Source organism: Entelurus aequoreus, linkage group LG19 (genome assembly GCF_033978785.1).
Source record: "Entelurus aequoreus isolate RoL-2023_Sb linkage group LG19, RoL_Eaeq_v1.1, whole genome shotgun sequence".
Classification (NCBI taxonomy): domain Eukaryota; kingdom Metazoa; phylum Chordata; class Actinopteri; order Syngnathiformes; family Syngnathidae; genus Entelurus; species Entelurus aequoreus.
Genome location: NC_084749.1, coordinates 28,110,351 through 28,133,239, shown reverse-complemented (window position 1 = coordinate 28,133,239; position 22,889 = coordinate 28,110,351). Strand labels below are relative to the sequence as shown.

Below are 22,889 nucleotides of genomic sequence, written 5' to 3'. Positions count from 1 at the left end.
TACTACATACAGATTGTTTTGCTTGTTTTTCTTACACGTTTACTGTTGTTTTTTTCCCTATGTAAGAATATAATAAAAATAGTAATAATACAATTGTGTAACTGCATAACCTAGTGTGTCAAAATGTCTGCTTGTACAAAAATATTAATGTCAGTTACACATTTAACAGTGTTTATTATGGTTGTTGTAATTTTTCTACTTAATTCATAGGTTATTTTTTATTTGTTTAAATTTTAAGTATATTTTATTTTTATTTTGAAAACTTATAATATTTTAAATCAGGTGTGTCTAAACTTGTTCCACCAAAATATATATATATATATATATATATATATATATATATATATATATATATATATATATATATATATATATATATATATATATATATATATATATATATATATATATATATATATATATATATATATATATATTAGTTAAACCAATGTTAGCTGCTCTTTAAACTTCTATAACAAGAATGTTAAAATGTTGTTCAAATTAATTACCCAAGAATGTTAAAATGTTGTTCAAATTAATTAACCATCTGGGGACATCCATCCATCCATTTCCTACATTCAGTTTTAATTGTCTTCAAAGCCGAACAGGACATTCAAGTTGGTCAAACTAATAATAATAATAATAATGGATTAGATTTTATACAGCCCTTTGAGACACTTGTGATTTAGGGCTATATAAATAAACATTGATTGATTGATATCACGCTTTTCTATTATTAGATACTCAAAGCGCTCACAGAGAAGTGGGAACCCATCATTCATTCACACCTGGTGGTGGTAAGCTACATTTGTAGCCACAGCTGCCCTGGGGTAGACTGATAGAAAAGACTTAACCCCTAAAACAAACCTAGTAAACTAACTCACATTATGCAAATATATCCTAATTGATAACTATGACATAATTTAATTAAAAAACCTTCAAATGGTTCAAATAAAATAATATTAAAATACATTAAATGCTTGGTATTTTTTTGTTTATGGCTGAAGTTTATTGAGAGATTTGGTAAAACAATAAAAATAAATAAAAGTACAAAAAAATATATATATTCCAGAATGTTTTTATGTCTCATATGTCCTGTTTGGCTTTGGGGGTATTGCCAAATAACCGCAGGTCTATTGTAATCCTGTAAAATTATTGGACATTGAAAATTAAAAATGTAACATGATAAAGACCTCTTAGGAAAAAAACATGTATAATAGACAAAAAATATGGACAAAATACAGCAACAAATTCTGAAAAGAAAATAAGGTAATTTTTTGTCCTCCGAGAGTTAAGAAAGGTTTTATAAAGGTGTTAGTTTTTCCCCGAAATAAAGTAATTCACTTTACATGATATGCTAAGGATTTTTTTATTACTTGGTTGTTGCTAATATAAACAGTTCAACTTTAAAAGCAAAACAACCAAGGGTATAACCTTATTTAATGAGGTCTTTATTATTAGAATGATATCACTTAAAAACTGCGACATACTGTAAACACACATCTGACTCAGTGTCCTATTTTCGTGGCGCCACCTGACGCTGTGTTCACTCCAGATGGGATTAATTAGTGACTCAACAAACACATGCGCACCAAATACTTGTGTATGAAAAATAATTTAGAAAAAAATATGAAGGCTGTCGGTGTGTTAGTCAAAACAATTATAGGTGACCAAACTGGCTCGTATCATTTCCTTTCTCTTACACTCACATGAATGCTTGAAGAGCAGCATGTTGCCAATAAACACCTTCCCTTCTTGCTGTAATTACCTTACTCGTCACTTCACGCCCTTTGTATGGACCTCATATCTCCCGTCGTCGTCGTTATTGCTCTACCCCGCCTGCCGGGCAACACCTGCCTACAAAAAAAAAAGCACAGTCATTCTGCATTTATCTCCAAACAGGGGAATCAAATTTGAATGCTTCTCAACTATCTCTGATTTCCAAGCTTGAATGAGCGATCATGTTTGTAAACATACGGGATGTATAGTTTTTTATTTCGCTGAGCCGTGGGATGAGGGCAAGCCGTAACTCCTGTCAGCTTGCATCGGGACGTGTGGGCTTGCGCCACGCGCTGCTGACTTTGATAGAAATGAAGCCGCTGACAGGTTCTTAAAGACAAGCTGCTGACAGCCATAACCTTGAGGGTGTGGGTGCTGTTTGTGTTTACATGTGATGGAGCCGTGATGACGTATGCTGGAACAGTGGGAGATAAAATATGCTGAGGCGAGAAAAATACTGTTGGGAAAAGGTATCATGGAGGACAAGTGCATCACAGGAAAAAATTAAATAAAATTATTGCAAGCACATGGTTAGGGGTTGCAATGATTAAATCAATGAGTTTAATTTAAAAAGGGCTTCGATTTATATTCTGTTGCTTCGATTAATCGTTTAATGAGAGTACCGTATTTTCCGGACCATAGGACGCACCGGATTATCTAGTCAGGTCCATGGTATAACTCGGTTGGTAGAGTGGCCGTGCCAGCAACTTGAGGGTTCCAGGTTCGATCCCCACTTCCGCCATCCTAGTCACTGCCGTTGTGTCCTTGGGCAAGACGCTTTACCCACCTGCTCCCAGTGCCACCCACACTGGTTTAAATGTAACTTAGATATTGGGTTTCACTATGTAAAGCGCTTCGAGTCACTAAAGAAAAAGCGCTATATAAATATAATTCACTTCACTTCACTATTTTCATACAAAAAAATCATTGGTACTTTAACTTTAACTTTTAAAAGGCGCACCAGATTATAGGACGCATTGAAGGAGTCATATTATTTCTACATTGAAAACACTTCCTTGTGGTCTACATAACATGTAATGGTGGTTCTTTGGTCAAAATGTTGCATAGATTATGTTTTACAGATCATCTTCAAGCCGCTTTCTGACAGTTGCTTTTGTGGCTCACCTTCGGCAGCGTCTTATCCCCGTCATCTTTGTTGTAGCGGTGTAGCGTGCAAGGACGGTAGTGGAAGAAGTGTCAAAAGACGGAGCTAACTGTTTTAATGACATTCAGATTTGACTTAAATTAATAACGGAGCAGCATCTCCTCATCCGTGGCTCACTAGTGCAACAACAACGCCGGAAATGTGTCCCGTGAAAAAACGTCCGACCGAAACTCTCTAATAACTAAAGTTCCTTGGGTGAATTATGTAAACTCACTACACCGGAACTTTACACTACTTTATATTAGAAATGGCAACAGCGAAGGATGAATGTCACATAACAAGAAGATAGAGAAAAAGAAGAAGCTTATCAATTACGGCGTCGGCACAGACTACACAGGCGGACATGCGCTAATTTTCAGGACTTATGCAGATCCCAAATACAGATCAGTAGGTACCAGAAGGTAAGAGAAATTGCTTTTGCATAATATTGCGAAACAAAACGCCTGATAATATGTTTTACTTTATACACACACCATAATAATACTCGTACGTTGAAGCACAGTACAATCCATCAAGCGCTGCGGCTTCATAGCTTATCAAAGTCGTACTAAAACATTTTGATTGATTGTTTAACGCTTTGTGTAATGTTCTATATTTTCAATGGAACATATACAATTTTGGTGTTGTTTACTTGAGTCATATTGCAGTCTACACATATCTCTTATGTGTGACTGCCATCTACTGGTCACACTTATCATTTCACCATGTACCAAATAAAATAGCTTTGGAGGTCGGTAAGCACAGCCAAAATTATTTTGTACATTAGGTGCACCGGGTTATAAGCCGCACTGTCGAGTTTTGAGAAAAATAAAGGATTTTAAGTGCGCCTTATAGTCCGAAAATTACGGTAATTAATAAAAACGTATACAGTCCGGACCGCATGAAGTGCCCGGATCTTTAAAGGCCTACTGAAATGATTTTTTTAAATTTAAACGGGAATAGCAGATCCATTCTGTGTGTCATACTTGATCATTTCGCGATATTGCCATATTTTTGCTGAAAGGATTTAGTAGAGAAAATCGACGATAAAGTTCGCAACTTTTGCTCGCTGATAAAAAAAAGCCTTGCCTGTACCGGAAGTAGCGTGACGTCACAGGAGCTAGTATTCCTCACAATTCCCCGTTGTTTACAATGGAGCGAGAGATTCGGAGCGACAAAGCGACGATTACCCCATTCATTTGAGCGAGGATGAAAGATTCGTAGATGAGGAACGTTACAGTGAAGGACTGGAGAGGCAGTGATGGACTTATCTTTTTTCGCTCTGACCGTAACTTAGGTACAAGCTGGCTCATTGGATTCCACACTCTCTCCCTTTTCTATTGTGGATCACGGACTTGTATTTTAAACCACCTCGGATACTATATCCTCTTGAAAATGAGAGTCGACAACGCGAAATGGACATTTAAAGTGACTTATCTCCACGACAATACATCGATGACTAGGGTTGGGTATCGTTTGAATTCGAACGATTCCGATTCCGATTCCGGTTCTTTGTTTCAATTCCGATTCCTGACGATTCTCAATTCCGATTCTTTTAAGAGGCAGGGTCAAAAAAAAGTTTAGGATATTTTAAATGAGCTAGCTAACCTACAGTCTTTCTGAATGAAATAGTCTGACATTCTCCATCAATTTTAATTCTATTAACTTTTTATGAACTTTACTATAAATTCCTCACAGGGCTGTTTTCAACTAGAATCTAAATATCAAATCTATGAACTTGAATATAAATATTATAAATTGTGAATACATTTTCCCAGGGGTACACTTTCCTCAAGAGAGCTTTATTTTTGAAAACCTCATGAAAACACATTTACACACACAAGTGTATGATGCTGCAGGTACTTAAACATGTTACCGTGCTCCCACTGATGGGCTAACCTGGTGCAGAAAAGCAAATAAACAATAAGAAACAACTTGCAAAACCCAGTCCAGATTAGCAGCAGGAACAGTATAAAATCAGAGACAGTTCTTGTTTAGGAAAATGACCATATCCACTTCTCAGGCAGGATGCGTGAGCGTTCTGGACATATAGTGTCTCCTGCTGTGGAAAATACACGTTCGCTGGGTGTGGAAGAAGCTTGAACGCATAAATAGGAATCGAAATTTAAACTTTTGAGCGATACCGGGAGAATCAGAAAGTTAGTCCCGGTTCCAATCGATACTCGATACTCGATACCCAACCCTATCGGTGACACACTTAGCTACTGAGCTAAAGTGATAGCATCGTTTTCAAATGAAGATAGAAACAAAAGAAATAAACCCCTGACTGGAAGGATGGACAGAAGATCAACAATACTATTAAACCATGTACATGTAACTACACGGTTAAAAATTCTCAGCCTGGTAAGGCTTAACAATGCTGTTGCTAACGACGCTAAGGCTAATTAAGCAACTTAGCAACCGGACCTCACAGAACTATGATAAAAACATTAGCGCTCCACCTACGCCAGCCAGCCCTCGTTTTCCCATCAACAGCCGTGCTCACCTGCGTTCCAGCGATCAACGGCGCGACGAAGGACTTCATCCGTGGGTTTGGCGGCAAGCATCGGCTAGGCGTAGTAAGTAGTCCTTGTTGTGTTGCTGTAAGTATTGTACTTAGCCGCTAATACACCGATCGATCCCACCTACAACGTTCTTCTTTGCAGCCTCCATTGTTCATTAAACAAATTGCAAAAGATTCACCAACACAGATGTCCAGAATACTGTGGAATTTTGTCGAAGAAAAAAAGAGGTTTCTGTATCTGGTTCGATGGGGTCCAACCACTTCCGTGGATTTTGTGACGTCACGCGCATAAATCATATCCAAAGGAGTTTTTCAACCGGAAGTGTGGCGGGAATTTTAAAATTGCACTTTATAAGTTAACCCGGCCGTATTGGCATGTGTTTCAATGTTAAGATTTCATCATTGATATACAAACTATCAGACTGCGTGGTCGGTAGTAGTGGGTTTCAGTAGGCCTTTAAATACCCATAGACATGAGAGTAAAAAAATAATAAAATAATGTCAAGCAGAAAAACTGTTGTTTATTTTTACCAGTTTTCCTACAGGATATACAGTGTGTTTCATTTGATTACTCGATTAATCGAACAAGCTAATTGATTACTAAAATAATCGGAAGCTGCAGCCCTACACACTGTGGGCAAATAAGTTATATTCCGAGCAAGAAGTCATTTGAAAGCAAAGTGGAAATGTTGCTCTGTTCTCGCCTTTGCAAATAGTTCCAATAAGGATTAGGATAAGGGTTATTTGTGTCTTGAATATTGAAATTTTCGCGGCAAGTTTGCATTAATGATCAAATATGGCTTCAAGATGCATTGTTGCAGGTTGTAGCAATACAACTAAAGAAGGCGTCAGCTTGCATACTTATTCAAATAATGGGAATATGAGGAAAGTATGGAGCTCTGCAGTCAGGTTAACTTGCTCAAAATGGGCTGGACCAAGCGAGAAGAGTCTAAATTACATTCAATGATTCTGACTTCAAAGAAGAAATGATTTTATCAGAGTTTGGGTGCAAAACAGACTTAAAGTCCAATGCGGGCCCAAAAATCAGGAGCACCCTTTTCCAAAACCAGCGAAAATGAATGTTAGCCGCTAGTATTTTGTTTTGCTTCCTCTTTTACTGATGTTTTCCTCAAGATGCTTGAGGAAATGCTGAAAAAGAGCATGAGGAAACAGACTATGGTGTCTATCGAAGAGGACATGGAAGAGCAGGGAAGTCCGGAACTGGCGATTATTTTGTATTTCTTTTTTGCTTGTAATGTTGAGCGTATCAGTTTTGAAGTAATCATGGACCAGGGCGACAAAAACATGCAATTAAATGATCAAAATAATAGATTTACATGTCTTTATCCACACTGTCTATGCGGGGAAATGGGCTGTAGTTCTGTGAAGGGACGGCTTATGGTTTGTTATCGACCGATTACTCAAAAACGATTTGATATTTTGGGAAATGATTGCCAGATTCATTTTCACGTGCAAAAATTACATATTGACAACCTGTAATTTTGGTCATCTGGACACGATGGGTCCATAAGCCTGCTTTATTTATCGTGTGTTTGGGATCATGCCCTGTTAGAACACCCAGTTGTGTCTACATTTCAGCACATTTGAGGTTATGTTGAACAATTTGAAGGTAGTCTTTTATTTTGCCATCCACTTTATGCAGAACAGCCCCAAAGTTTGATTCCACCACAGTATTTCCCACACATTAATTTATTTGTGGCGGCCCGCCACGAAAGAATTAAGGCCACCACAAAAAAATATATATATTTAAAAACTTTTTCTTTTTTTTTTAAATTTTTATTTAAATTTACATTTTTTTTTTTTTTTTTTTGGTGTCCTGTCAAGCTTCTCAGGCAAATCATATAGTTGATGTAGATGCCCATATCGGCTGTTCAGATTTACTTTACAAAAGAGAAGTGTAGGATCAAGATTTTTGGAGCTCTTTGTTCAGTGGATCAGATGTTTGATGAAGCTTTGTGTCCGTCTACCACCACTACTGTTTTCTGTTTGTTTGTTACTGACTGTGGCAGGACACCTCTGCCTCTGTTTCACTTTATGTTGCTGGTAAATAATATGGTTGTAGTAGTAGGCTAAAGTTAAATTATTTAGTATGCACTAATTAAAGGGGCAGAGCTTTAAGAGACATTTTAGCTTTTATATTTTTATAAGATATATTTTTTGTAAGAACCATAATTAATAAATATATTTCAGTGAATAACTTATTGTTCAAATCTGTATATAAATATGTACATAAAGTGTTGTAATTATATTGTAAAATGGATGGATGGATGGATGGACGTTTAAAACAAAACTGTTATTATTAATTAGTAAGTATACATTTTTTGAGCCTTTTTAGAGAAAATCATATTATTGTAGTAAATTATGCAAATTACTCGATGATGTCATGGTGACCACGCCCATAGCCACGCCCCCACCGCCACAGGTATCTTGGCAGTTTATGGGAAACACTGCACCACCACAGTTGCTACAGTGTGTGGGTAGGTTTGAATCCTCCAAACATACTTATTGTCTTAAAATACACTATATTGGCAAAAGTATTTGGCCACCTGCCTTGACTTACATATGAACTTGAAGTGCCATCCAATTCCTAACCCATAGGGTTTAATATGATGTGGATCCACCTTTTGCAGCTATTACAGCTTCAACTCTTCTGGGAAGGCTGTCCACAAGGTTGTGGAGTGTGTTTGTAGTCATTTTCGACCATTCTTCCAAAAGCGCATTGGTGAGGTCACACACTGATGTTGGTCGAGAAGGCCTGGCTGTCAGTCTGCATTCCAATTCATCCCAAAGGTGTTCTATCGGGTTCAGGTCAGGAGTCTGTGCAGGCCAGTCAAGTTCATCCACACCAGACTCTGTCATCCATGTCTTTATGGTCCTTGCTTTGTGCACTGGTGCACAGTCATGTTGGAAGAGGAAGGGGCCCGCTCCAAACTGTTCCCACAAGGTTGGGAGCATGGAATTGTCCAAAATGTTTTGGTATTCCGGAGCGTTCCTTTCACTGGAACTAAGGGGCCAAGCCCAACTCCTGAAAAACAACCCCACACCTTAATTCCTCCTCCACCAAATTTCACACTCCGCACAATGCAGTCTGAAATGTGAGATTGAGAACGCGTCTCCACTGTTCTAGAGTCCAGTGGCGACGTGCTTTACACCACTGCATCTGACGCTTTGCATTGGACTCGGTGATGTATGGCTTAGATGCAGCTGCTCGGCCATGGAAACCCATTCCATGAAGCTCTCTGCGTACTGTACGTGGGCCAATTGGAAGGTCACATGAAGTTTGGAGCTCTGTAGCAACTGACTGTGCAGAAAGTCCGCGACCTCTTTGCACTATGCGCTTCAGCATCCGCTGACCCCTCTCTGCCAGTTTACGTGGCCTATCACTTTGTGGCTGAGTTGCTGTTGTTCCAAAACTCTTCCATTTTCTTATAATAAAGCCGACAGTTGAACGAGGAAATTTCACGACTGGATTTGTCGCACAGGTGGCATCCTATGACAGTTCCACGCTGGAAATCACTGAGCTCCTGAGAGCGGCCCATTCTTTCACAAATGTTTGTAGAAACAGTCTCCATGCCTAAGTGCTTGATGTTATACACCTGTGGCCGGGCCAAGTGATTAGAACACCTGATTCTGATCATTTGGATGGGTGGCCAAATACTTTTGGCAATATAGTTTTCGAGTCTAACCATAAAACCTTATCTTCAGAAAACGTCTTAATTTTGGGAAGCTAAAAATTTCAGTCGAGCTTGAAAGTTTAGATTCCCGAGCAGGGTCTTCTTGGCTAAAAATCAATGGTTGTAAAACTTCCTAGACTGTGTTTCAGCAGTTTTCAGTTCATGCCAGGCTTGAGCCTTACTGGTTCCTGTGTTCTTCCTGAACATCCAAACCGATTTCTTTTCATAAGAAAGTAACAGTAAGGGTTTGCCAAGTAAGGATACATCCAAATAACTTGCATCATTTTTGGTCGGGCTTGGTTCAGCAGTCATGTTGTTTGGCTGAATATTTAGTAAATGAATGTAAGTCAGTGTAATGGAAATGTGTGTTTTTGTGTGTGTGTGTGTGGATTCTTCATGCTGTCTGAAGTTGATGCCTCTGTCCCTGTAGCAAACACTCATTAGCATCGAGATAATGAGAGACATGTAAACAGTCACGGTAGAAAGTTTGGATTAAAAGAGAAAGTATACTGGAGACTTTGTGCAACATTAATTGGGTGTATTTGTTGATGTGTTAATTCCTTAATTTCCCTTATGGGATTCAAGGGGTTGTTTGCAACTTGCTCAGAGTTCCATTTTTCAAACCAAAAAATATAACAAGAACACCACTAACCAGCTCGTTACCATTGGTAGTTTAACAGAAAATATATATGTAGAACAGGGGTGTCTAATGTGTTTTCATTGACATTGACAAGCGGCCCTCAGAGGGGTAGATCATTTATGAATATAAATGTATAAGGATCCAATCTCACAATATAATTGCACAATTGCCCATGCATATTATTAATACTAGGGCTGTCAACGTTATATAAATGAATACAAATTAATCACTATTTATCACACGTAAACCCGGCTATTGTCACACGGTGCAAAGATGAGTGATGAGAGGCGGCCAATTTCACTTTGAAAGTTTGCTTACAATTGAGCCTATGGAAGTCGCTCTATTCTGCCTATAAAGCCCTTAAAAAACATCCAAACACCTCCATTAGGGTTTTATATATACTTATACCGTATTTTTCGGAGAATAAGTCGCTCCGGAGTATAAGTCGCACCGGCCGAAAATGCATAATAAAGAAGGAAAAAAACATATATAAGTCGCATTTTTGGGGGAAATTTATTTGATAAAACCCAACACCAAGAATAGACATTTGAAAGGCAATCTAAAATAAATAAAGAATAGTGAACAACAGGCTGAATAAGTGTACGTTATATGACGCATAAATAACCAACTGAGAATGTGCCTGGTATGTTAACGTAACATATTATGGTAAGAGTCATTCAAATAACTATAACATATAGAGCATGCTATACGTTTACCAAACAATCTGTCACTCCTAATCGCTAAATCCCATGAAATCGTATACGTCTAGTCTCTTACGTGAATGAGCTAAGTAATATTATTTGATATTTTACGGTAATGTGTTAATAATTTCACACATAAGTCGTCCTGAGTATAAGTCGCACAAACTATGAAAAAAACTGCGACTTATAGTCCGAAAAATACGGTAAGTATATACGTAATGTAGTAACAGGCACATTAATATTAAAGGCCTACTGAAAGCCACTACTACCGACCACGCAGTCTGATAGTTTATATATCAATGATGAAATCTTAACATTGCAACACATGCAAATACGGCCGGGTTAACTTATAAAGTGCAATTTTAAATTTCCGGCTAAACTTCCGGTTGAAAACGTCTATGTATGTATGATGTATGCGCGTGACGTCAATCGTTGAAACGGAAGTATTCGGACACATTGTATCCAATACAAAAAGCTCGGTTTTCATCGCAAAATTCCACAGTATTCTGGACATCTGTGTTGGTGAATCTTTTGCAATTTGTTTAATGAACAATGAAGACTGAAAAGAATAAAGCTGTAGGTGGGATCGGTGTATTAACGGCTGGCTGCAGCAACACAACCAGGAGGACTTTGACTTGGATAGCAGACGCGCTATCCGACGCCAGCCGCCGACCGCATCGATGATCGGGTGAAGTCCTTCGTCGCTCCGTCGATCGCTGGAACGCAGGTGAGCACTGGTGTTGATGAGCAGATGAGGGCTGGCTGGCGTAGGTGGATAGCTAATGTTTTTAGCATAGCTCTGTGAGGTCCCGTTGCTAAGTTGGCTTCAATGGCGTCGTTAGCAACAGCATTGTTAACCTTCGCCAGGCTGGAAAGCATTAACCGTGTAGTTACCTGTCCATGGTTTAATAGTATTGTTGATTTTCTGTCTATCCTTCCAGTCAGGGGTTTATTTCTTTTGTTTCTATCTGCAGTTAAGCCCGATGCTATCACGTTAGCTCCGTAGCTAAAGTGCTTCGCCGATGTATTGTCGTGGAGATAAAAGTCACTGTGAATGTCCATTTCGCGTTCTCGACTCTCATTTTCAAGAGGATATAGTATCCGAGGTGGTTTAAAATACAAATCCGTGATCCACAATAGAAAAAGGAGAGAGTGTGGAATCCAATGTGCCAGCTTGTACCTAAGTTACGGTCAGAGCGAAAAATGATACGTCCTGCACTGCACTCTAGTCCTTCACTCTCACGTTCCTCATCCACAAATCTTTCATCCTGGCTCAAATGAATGGGGTAATCGTCGCTCTCTCGGCCCGAATCGCTTTTGCTGCTGGTGTAAACAATGGGGAAATGTGAGGAGCCTTTCAGCCTGTGACGTCACGCTACTTCCGGTACAGGCAAGGCTTTTTTTATCAGCGACCAAAAGTTGCGAATTTTATCGTCGATGTTCTCTACTAAATCCTTTCAGCAAAAATATGTTAATTTCGCGAAATGATCAAGTACGACACATAGAATGGATCTGCTATCCCCGTTTAAATAAGAAAAATTCATTTCAGTAGGCCTTTAACCATTAATAGATACATATTTTGCTCATTCTTTGCAAACGTGGCGCTTTTATTTCAAAAACACATCACAGCCTTTGCTTTTTTTCAACTCCATCACTGATTTCTGACTTCCATGAGTCAACAAACATAATGAAACATGACTTGCTGTACAATGTCTTCTGTCATTCGGATGCCGACTGGTAGGATGTACATATTTAGACTTAGACTTCCTTTATTGTCATTCAAATTTTAACATCACAGTACAGATAAGAACAAAATTCCGTTGCATTAACTCGTTGTAGTGCAGAATAAAAGAGCAACAAGGTGCAGGTATAAATAAATAGATTTACTGTACAGATAAATATATTGCACTTTTGCATATGCATCCACGTTTATGGATGTATGTTATATTGTCTTTATATTCCAGCGAGTTAATCCGTTTTTGGGGGGAATTGAGGGGATTATTATGAATTATATTGTATTATATACCATCTATCCATCCATTTCCTACCGCTTATTCCTATATATTATTATATATTATATAATATTATTATATATTCCCATGAAGAATGACTCATAATCCTCACAAAGAAAAGAGGGGTGGAACCAAGCGTCTTTTTGTGTCGTTCTTGCCTTTTCCGGGATTAAACTGGCAGTCAACGTTTACCAATTTGTCGGATTAGATCCTTGTCCTTCTACTATCCAGGTGAGAAGCATAATTTATAGGGACGGCGTGGCGAAGTTGGTAGAGTGGCTGTGCCAGCAATCGGAGTGTTGCTGGTTACTGGGGTTCAATCCCCACCTTCTACCTTCCTAGTCACGTCCGTTGTGTCCTTGGGCAAGACACTTCACCCTTTGCCTCTGATGGCTGCTGGTTAGCGCCTTGCATGGCAGCTCCCGCCATCAGTGTGTGAATGTGTGTGTGAATGGGTAAATGTGGAAATACTGTCAAAGCGCTTTGAGTACCTTGAAGGTAGAAAAGCGCTGTACAAGTATAACCCATTTATCATTTATTTAGAATAACGTTGGACGAGCAAGGAAACGAGGAAGCAGCTGATCAGTCCATGCTAACATTGGCACACAGGAAGTGATCATGGCTCCGCAACAAATAGTTTGTTTGCGTTAGCACTTATAATGACAATATCACTAATACTTGGTTAATATTCAAGTCACGAAATGTAACGGAGTATTGTTGCCGCTTTTAGGATTTTTTTTTATTGGGTTTTATGGGCGAAATAGAAGACCTCCAATTGGCTCTGCTGTAAGCCGACTTTTATTTACGTTTATTTACGAGTTAGAATGCATTGATAAAATACACCTGTCGTCAAGTATATAAATAATATGTACGTAATGATTGTGCTCAACTGCCCCCTCCCGAACTAAACAATGTTGAAACGACCACTTTACACATCGACTAAGTCTGTGAACAAACTACACAGTTGATACTAGCCAGAACAACCCATACTCCTCATTGCTTGTGTTGTTGTGGATGAGACCACAGATGCAAAGTCAATGTACAGAGAGGACGGCACTTGTAACTTATTGGGCACTTTTTTACAGCTTCGGGTCATCTCCACATTTAAAAACAGAGCAGCCGCCAATCACCCTTAAAAGGGAACTGCACTTTTTTTTTTAAATTTTGCCTATCGTTCACAATCATTACGAAAGACATGACGACGGATGGATTTTATTTATTTTTTTCATTGTCTCACCTGCACCTTGCCTCCGGAGTTCCTGCTGCATCTTAGGAAAACGACCCGCGCATAACCATGTGACCACGACGTTACAACAGTGGCCGAAATATTAAATATACTTGTTAAAATAAACATTTGCCTTGTGTTTAATGAATACTTATGCCTACTATTCTACTAAAATAATGCTGTTTGGTAACAGTAGAAAAGAAAGTCAAACACAAATACAAATAGACGGAATAGAAATTGAAAGAGTAAATGAAACGACATTTCTAGGTATAATGATTGATGATAAATTGAACTGGAAATTTCATGTAAAAAATATACAACATAAAGTAGCAAGAAACACGTCAATAATGAATAAAGCAAAACATGTTCTAGACCAAAAATCCCTTCATATTCTCTACTGCTCACTAGTGTTACCATATGTGAGTTATTGTGTAGAAATATGGGGAAATAATTACAAAAGTAAACTTCATTCATTAACGGTGTTACAAAAAAGATCAGTTAGAATAATACATAATGTTGGATATAGAGAACATACAAACCCTTTATTTATTGAATCAAAAATACTGAAATTCCACGACAGTGAATTTGCAAACAGCTACAATTATACACAAAGCAAACCATAATCTGCTACCCAACAATATACAATAATTCTTCTCAAAAAAAGAGGAGAAATATAATCTTAGACAATAATGTAATTTAAAACACTTGTATGCACGTACAACACCCTTCAGTATATCAATATGTGGAATTAAATTATGGAATGGATTAAGCAAAGAAATCAAACAATGTACTAATATGATCCACTTTAAGAAACTCTTCAAACTTAAAGTGTTTACAAAGTACAAAGAAGAAGAACCATGATAAATATTCTGAATTTATTTCATCCATCCATCCGTTCCTTTTTTTCAGAATAATCTTACTCATCTCACCATATGAAATGTAACTTACTCCACCGAGTATTATTATTTATTTATTTATTTTTATTGTGATTACTTATGGAGTATATTGTGAATAAATTGAAAACAAGAAGTAAACAAAAGTTTTAGCAACTGTTATGTAAAAGAAAAGGGGTAGGATTAAATAAACTCTGCTTCTTCCTACTCCTTTTCGAACATGTTGAAAAGAGAAACTGGAAATTGTGATGTATCATGTTGTATGCTTGCATGTTCGACATAAACTCAAACTCAAACTGTATTTTAATGTTGGTCATCATGGTGGTACTTGGACAGACATGTTTTTTTCTGAAGTAATACTTGGTAAAGAAAAACGTTTGGGAACCACTGATATATAATAAGGACATGTTTTAAAGGCCTACTGAAACCCACTACTACCGACCACACAGTCTGATAGTTTATACATCAATGATGAAATCTTAACATTGCAACACATGCCAATACGGCCGAGTTAACTTAAAAAGTGCAATTTTAAATTTCCCGCTAAACTTCCGTTTGAAAACGTCTATGTATGATGACGTATGTGCGTGACGTCAATCGTTCAACCGGAAGTATTGGTACACCATTGAATCCAATACAAAAAGCTCTGTTTTCATCTCAAAATTCCACAGTATTCTGGACATCTGTGTTGGTGAATCTTTTGCAATTTGTTTAATGAACAATGAAGACTGCAAAGAAGAAAGTTGTAGGTGGGATCGGTGTATTAGCGGCGGACTACAGCAACCAGGAGGACATTGACTTGGATAACAGACGCGCTATCTGACGCTAGCCGCCGACCGCATCTATGATCGGGTGAAGTCCTTCGTCGCGCCGTCGATCACTGGAACGCAGGTGAGCACGGGTGTTGATGAGCAGATGAGGGCTGGCGTAGGTGGATAGCTAATGTTTTTAGCATAGCACTGTAAGGTCCCGTTGCTAAGTTAGCTTCAATGGCGTCATTAGCAACAGCATTGTTAAGCTCCGCCAGGCTGGAAAGCATTAACCGTGTATTTAAATTATAATAAATGATAAATGGGTTATACTTGTATAGCGCTTTTCTACCTTCAAGGTACTCAAAGCGCTTTGACACTATTTCCACATTCACCCATTCACACACACATTCACACACTGATGGTGGGAGCTGCCATGCAAGGCACTAACCAGCACCCATCAGGAGCAAGGGTGAAGTGTCTTGCCCAAGGACACAACGGACGTGACTAGGATGGTAGAAGGTGGGGATTAAACCCCAGTAACCAGCAACACTCCGATTGCTGGCACAGCCACTCTACCAACTTCGCCACGCCGTCCCAGGTCCATGGTTTAATAGTATTGTTGATTTTCCGTCTATCTTTCCAGTCAGGGGTTTATTTATTTTGTTTCTATATGCAGTTAAGCCCGATGCTATCACGTTAGCTTCATAGCTAAAGTGCTTCGCCGATGTATTGTCATGGAGATAAAAGTCACTGTGAATGTCCATTTCGCGTTCTCGACTATCATTTTCAAGAGGATATAGTATCCGAGGTGGTTTAAAATACAAATCCGTGATCCACAATAGAAAAAGGAGAGAGTGTGGAATCCAATGTGCCAGCTTGTACCTAAGTTACGGTCTGAGCGAAAAAAGATACGTCCTGCACTGCACTCTAGTCCTTCACTCTCACGTACCTCATCCATGGCTCAAATGAATGGGGTAACCGTCGCTTTCTCGGTCCGAATCGCTCTTGCTGCTGGTGAAAACAATGGGGAAATGTGAGGAGCCTTTCAGCCTGTGACGTCACGCTACTTCCGGTACAGGCAAGGCTTTTTTTTATCAGCGACCAAAAGTTGCGAACTTTATCGTCGATGTTCTCTACTAAATCCTTTCAGCAAAAATATGGCAATTTCGCGAAATGATCAAGTATGACACATAGAATGGATCTGCTATCCCCGTTTAAATAAAAACATTTCATTTCAGTAGGCCTTTAAATGTAAATTAAAATCATTATAGGTACCATTCAAAATGCAGACATTTTATAGTATTGTATTTATTCCACAAAAAGGACACACTTTATGGTGGAATAATAAGTGTAAAAGGTAAAAGATTTGAATAAAATAAAATCGGGGAACAAATTCAACAGACTTCATACGACCTTATGACAAGATTATTGAAGTTTAAAGTGTTGAAAGGTTCAAATTTACAAGACCAATCTGCCTTTTCTTTCCAGATGAGGACTGCTGCACGTTGCAGGCTTCCATTCCTGTCTGGGAGACGGAAGCAGGAAGCTAAAGATGGATCTGTTGTTGCATCCAGCTTGGACACATAGACCTGAATTGACTAAAGGGGTCCAGTGTGGATAAAGACACACGACACAGGTGATTTGGTACATTTGCAACACGGTATCCTATTCCCACAGCAGAGCCTCTCAAGCCACCTGGGAGATCTCCAGGTTAACATCCATAGTGACCCCCGTTGGACTTGCTGGACCCACCAGTGGTAGCTGTCAGTGAAAGTGACACAGCTTGAAAGGATTTTAAGTGGATTCTTTTCCCCCTGTGGTGGCGGCAGCCTTATTTACCAGGCTGGGAGCAGCAGCAGGATGCCTGAACTGGACGACTTTCCCCCCCTGAGGGGACCGAGAGGCTCTGAAACGGGCCTCCATGGTCCCGCTGACCCTGTTCAGATCCAGCACAGCATCCTGGAGGAGCAAGTGGAGCTGTGGTGGTTCCGAGAACCAGGGAAGTCTCTGCTGTGCTACTGCGTCGCCGTGTTTCTAATCCTGGGCTGCGGGCTCGGCGGCGTTGGCCTGCTCTCCACCACCACCAGCGTCTCCAGCGAATGGCGTCTGGGTGCGGGCACGGCACTCTGTCTGCTCGCCTTGGGGGTCCTGCTCAAACAGCTGCTCAGCTCCGCCGTGCAGGACATGAACTGCGTCCGAAGCCGGCAGCAGATCGACATGCTGAAAAGCGGCGGATTATCCGACTTCCTTGTGGTTTTGATCACGGGGCTGTCGCTGCTCATTTGCGGGGGGGTTCTCCTGCATCTGGCTCTGGTGAACCACATGCCCAAACCGGGTCAGGCCCTGAACGATATGTACATCACCGGGGTGGTGTTGCTGACTGGAGGCGGGGCTGCAGTTTTGGGCGTTGGAATATACTCCGTTGTGGTCATCATGCTGGAGAGGACACGACACGGACGAAGGTTTCTGGACCGGATTTTGAACATCTTCACCATCTCGGGACACATGGACCACCAGGCACGTAGGGAAACCACCTCCAGTCTGGCTAATCTCATATGAGACGTAACAGCATCGTCACTGCCTCTTCTCATTCTTAAATGCCCTACAAGATGACGCTTGGTTTTAGTTTTCACACCAGCGGAAAACAAACAGTAGCAAAAAGAAGAATGAATAAGTAGAAAAAAAGAGAAGGACTTACACTAACCCTGAGACCCAATTTAGTTTTTGCTTGCCGCTTGTACAAAGTCAGAAATTGTGGTTTATGAAAAAAATAACAAACCATGTAGCATTTTTGCATCAACAAGAACACACTTAAATTAGTATTAAAGTGTGATGATAAAAAAAATGTCGGTTGCACTGAATACCAATTTTCCCCCCTTAACCCTTCTTCTTACCCGTCGGTAGGTTGCCCAATATATACGATATAACATAAAAATGACCGACCATACCACTTTTAAAACTATTGTTTTATCGTGAAAATGCATGTTGACACATTCTAGTTGTGTCATGGAAATAATAAAAGAAAGAAATAAAAAATATAAATGAATAAATGATGTTTCTTACAAGTATCATCCTTGGAGAATGAGGAATAGCTTTACAAGCGACACTACACACCATAAGAGGATATGCTGACCCCAGGCTAGAGTTCTTGAACGGAAACAAAAATGGGTGGATCGATATAAATATCGACAGCAACAATACCCAAAATAGTATCACTATAGTGGTTACAAAGCTATTATTTATATAAAAACTATATATTTTGTCATTTTTGTTATTGTTTACAAACTCAGGAAATAAGTCCCTGGACACAAGAAGGCTTTAAGGGCAGAAAGCAAAGGATTTAAATCAGAGCCAATAGAAAATAATTAAAATGTTTAATTGCCATTGTTACACCTCAATCCTGTGTTTATGTATGATTATAATTGTGATTGAAAATGTAATCATTGAATGACCTTGTAAATTTTAAATGTCAGAATCAGCATCGGTATGGCCAATACTGTAAGTATTGGATCGATACTCAAATTTGTATCATCCAAAACCAATGTAAAGTATCCAAACAGAACAATATAAGTGCAATATATACCTGTATATATATATATATATATATATATATATATATATATATATATATATATATATATATATATATATATATATATATATATATATATATATATATATATATATATATATATATATATATTTACAGTACAGGCCAAAAGTGTGGACACACCTTCTCATTCAATGCGTTTTCTTTATTTTCATGACTATTTATATTGTAGATTGTCACTGAAGGCATCAAAACTATGAATGAACACATGTGGAGTTATGTATTTAACAAAAAAAAGTCAAATAACTGAAAACATGTTTTATATTCTAGTTTCTTCAAAATAGCCACCCTTTGCTCTGATTACTGCTTTGCACACTCTTGGCATTCTCTCGATGAGCTTCAAGAGGTAGTCAACTGAAAGGGTTTTCACTTCACAGGTGTCATAGTTTTAATGCCTTCAGTGACAATCTACAATGTAAATAGTCATGAAAATAAAGAAAACTCATTGAAATGAGAAGGTGTGTCAAACTTTTGGCCTGTACTGTATATATGCGACTTATTTTGAACAATTTTATGAGTGGGGGCCTTTTGGATCCTTGAGACCTTTAAAGCAGATTATTTTTAAACTGTCTTTGTTAAACAATAAATAATAATAATCACAAGCAAGGCTCCAATTACTTCCCATCAAATATTCCATTTTGAAATATGTTTTGGGGAAAAGATAGCATATTTTGTGTTTTTGCCATAAAAAACAGGGTTTTGCTTCTTTCTTTCTTTGGTTGAAAAAGTGCATAAAACATATATAAAAAAAAACACCCGTTATGCAAAAGTTAGATCTGAAGTTGATCTATAGATATTCAAGTGTTGAAAGTGAAACGTTTTTAATATATGACTAGCATGCCTTCCGCCCCAATGCAGCTGGGATAGGCTCCAGCCACCCCCCGAGAGGGACAAGCGGTAGGAAATGGATGGATGGATGGATGGACGGACTTATTTTTTTAACACTTTAATGACTGAGACATTTTTGGGTCCCTGGGACCTTTAACAGTCACCAAAATTGAGGGAAGCACTAATGGTTTTAAAAATGAAAAACATTAAAATGGCCCCCGCATGTTTTCATTTTTCAGTGTGTGTGGGCCTCAGTGGAAAAAGTCTGGACAACCTTAGACTAAGGAGTAAGTGGGAGAGTTGGGATTCAGCCTAACTACAGCAAACATTACAACAACCAAGTGATAGCCGAACATACTTTACTAGTATATGTTCTTCTTCAATCGGCTAACATAGTTGCTTCCGTTCAGTTCAAAGAAACTTCTCAGTGACTTCAAAACTAAGTCATGGATGCCTTGAAAGGGGCTTTGTTGGTTATTTGTGTGACAAAAAGACTGATGTTTAAAATGGCTAAACCACACTTACATATTGTCCAATAAATGTGTCAATAAAAGGAATTTTGAATCGTTCCATCTTCACCATGGCCATATGAAATAAATGAGATGTGTCAGAAGGGGCGAGAGTTGTGGCAGGACAACAACGCTCCTTTGTTTTGCTCTTTCCCTAAACTAAAGGGGATCGTCGAGGAGACCCGTTTTGAAGACATGGATGACATCAAGATGCCTGTGGCGTGACGAAGGCTGTGGAAGCGCGCCAGACGCCGTCACACCAGGGTGATTACCTCGTAGGGGGGAAATTGTAGTTGCAACTTTTCTGACACACCTCCTATAAAAACATAAAAAGAGTGATCGTGATCCACGTAGGAAAAAAAAAAAAAATCATGTCATATTTGTGACCTAGTTTCAAAGTTAATCTTTTGGACGAAAAATGCTTGTTAAATAATTATTTCAAATTTTTATTGCACATTAAATGTATATTTTTGGTGCATGAACTTACGGCATGCTGTTCCCTTAACCCTTGTGTGGTGTTCGGGTCTGTGGGACCCGTTTTCATTTTTTATTAAAAGAAAAATGATACAATTAATTAATTTTTCAAACTGAGACTCACTGACTTTGGCTCATTTTCTGTGAAGAACATATATCAGAATACATATTTAATGACCACACACCATACACCCCCCCTACACATTTATATTACGTATAAGATGTCCGGGTCCACTGGACCCGGGGCGAATAGAAGTGTGGAAATTGACGTTCTGTGTACCACAAGCACCCACCCACACACACAAACACACTCACACACACTAGCAGGCCTAGACAGGAGGAGGACAGAGTGTAGGTACACAGAACATCAGAGGGTCAAATGTGCGAGAAAATGAGAGCAGACTGTGTTGACAAACAATGTTGCAACTTTGTGTGGGAACCGCAGGTGCAGAAACACAAAAGAAGAATCCCTGTGGGATGCAGAAACTGGCAGAGAAATTTTCCATGCAACGTTCATATTGTTGTTACTCAGCCAGCATTTGTGGGTCTGATGGACCCGTTGCATTTTGTGGCTTTTAATGCCTCACAATCAAACACTTTTATGTTAAAATACTGAACAGATTTGTATCTTATCCCGATAAACATCTGTTCAGTTTTTTAACATACTGAACAGATTTTTATCTTATCCCAATAAACATCTGTTCAGTTTTTTAACATAAAAGTGTTTGATTGTGAGGCATTAAAAGCCACAAAAAGCAACGGGTCCATCAGACCCACAAACGCTGGCTGAGTAACAACAATATGAACATTACACAAAGGTTACATTTACCTTATTTTGGAATAGTGTGACTGAAAATGATGTTTGCTCTTAAAAATAAAAGGTAGTGCTGTCAAACGATAATTTAAAAAAAAAATCTGATTATTCACACTTGTGATGTTTGATTAATCATGATTAATTGCTGTAAATTACTCACTTGTGGAAATGAAATGAACTTTAACAAAAAAACCTGAATATTTTTGATACAAAGCAACCTAATTATCAGAATGTCATGCAGAAATGTTATGTATTTGCTCAAAACTCGCTAACAGTTTTATCTAAAGTATCGCCTGGGTTTATTTTAAAGCAAAATGTGTCATCAGTCTTCTCACGCATCTTTGCAGATATTTCATGACCTTATCACTGACCGTAAAACACATCTTTCAGGCAACCATCCACGGTTAAGATCAAGGAGCATGTGCGGACAAAATAGCTTGTGCGATTAATCTAATAATAATGCAGTCTTATTGCGGTTAAACGCGTGATTAATCATGCATTATATTTGACATCCCTAATGAAAACAGTAACAATTAGCTCCAATGTCTGTCAGCGCAATCAGCCTCACGGCTCTAAGTATACCTGTCAACATTTACAATTCAAAATACGGAACATTTCTTGGGGAAATTGCGAAAAGTAAGGGATTGTATTTAACTTTCATCAATAAACTGCCAAAAAGCAAACATTTTATATTTTCTAAAAAATATATATAACATCAATTCCGAACTATAAGTCCCTACTTTTTTCCTACGCTTTGAACTCTGCAGATTATAACATTTAAGGACTTTTGTTTTGGTACTTTGAACTGGAAGTACAAGAGCCATTCCGCCTTCTAGTTGTTTACACTGTAACATTTCTACTCGTATGGATTCTTCATCCAAGCAACGTTTGTAAGTTTTACAAAATAACTATAACAATTCTTACTAAACAGTCCCATTCTACCAGTGGCGTGCAGTCACTAGAGGCAGGGGAGGCGGGGCCTCACCTGCCATCATGGAAAGAAAAAAAAAGTAAAAAGAAAAAAAAAAAAATTATATTGTTATATGTATCCAGTGATTATACTAAAGTTATTTTCCATTTAACTTCACCAGTTTTAGATTATTTTTATTTTCACATTTGCCGTTCAAATACTGAGAAGAGACGGTGCGGTGATCAGCAGCCAGTTGAGACACGTCACTGATTTGTGCCTCAACATGGATTGTGCGCAATGACTCGGCTAACTGCTGAGCTGCTGTGCAGTGAGACTGTATTGCTATATGAATTATATCAGCTAACTAAACTATGGCATA

The 22,889-nt window shown here is 38.6% G+C and overlaps 1 protein-coding gene across 8 annotated transcripts in view; it reads left to right on the top strand.

Annotated features, from left to right (window-relative positions):
* LOC133635246 (transmembrane protein 125) overlaps positions 1-18,934 on the top strand; it is a 62,024-nt gene extending 43,090 nt beyond the window's left edge. For 7 of the 8 annotated variants that reach the window (XM_062028217.1, XM_062028214.1, XM_062028216.1 and 4 more), the window contains one exon: positions 16,854-18,934. In XM_062028217.1, the coding sequence (XP_061884201.1) occupies positions 17,226-17,924 (699 nt within the window). In that variant the 5' untranslated portion in view covers positions 16,854-17,225 and the 3' untranslated portion in view covers positions 17,925-18,934. The remainder of the gene's footprint in view (positions 1-16,853) is intronic. The other variant, XM_062028219.1, reaches the window with a different exon arrangement.
* The last annotated feature ends 3,955 nt before the right edge of the window (positions 18,935-22,889 follow it).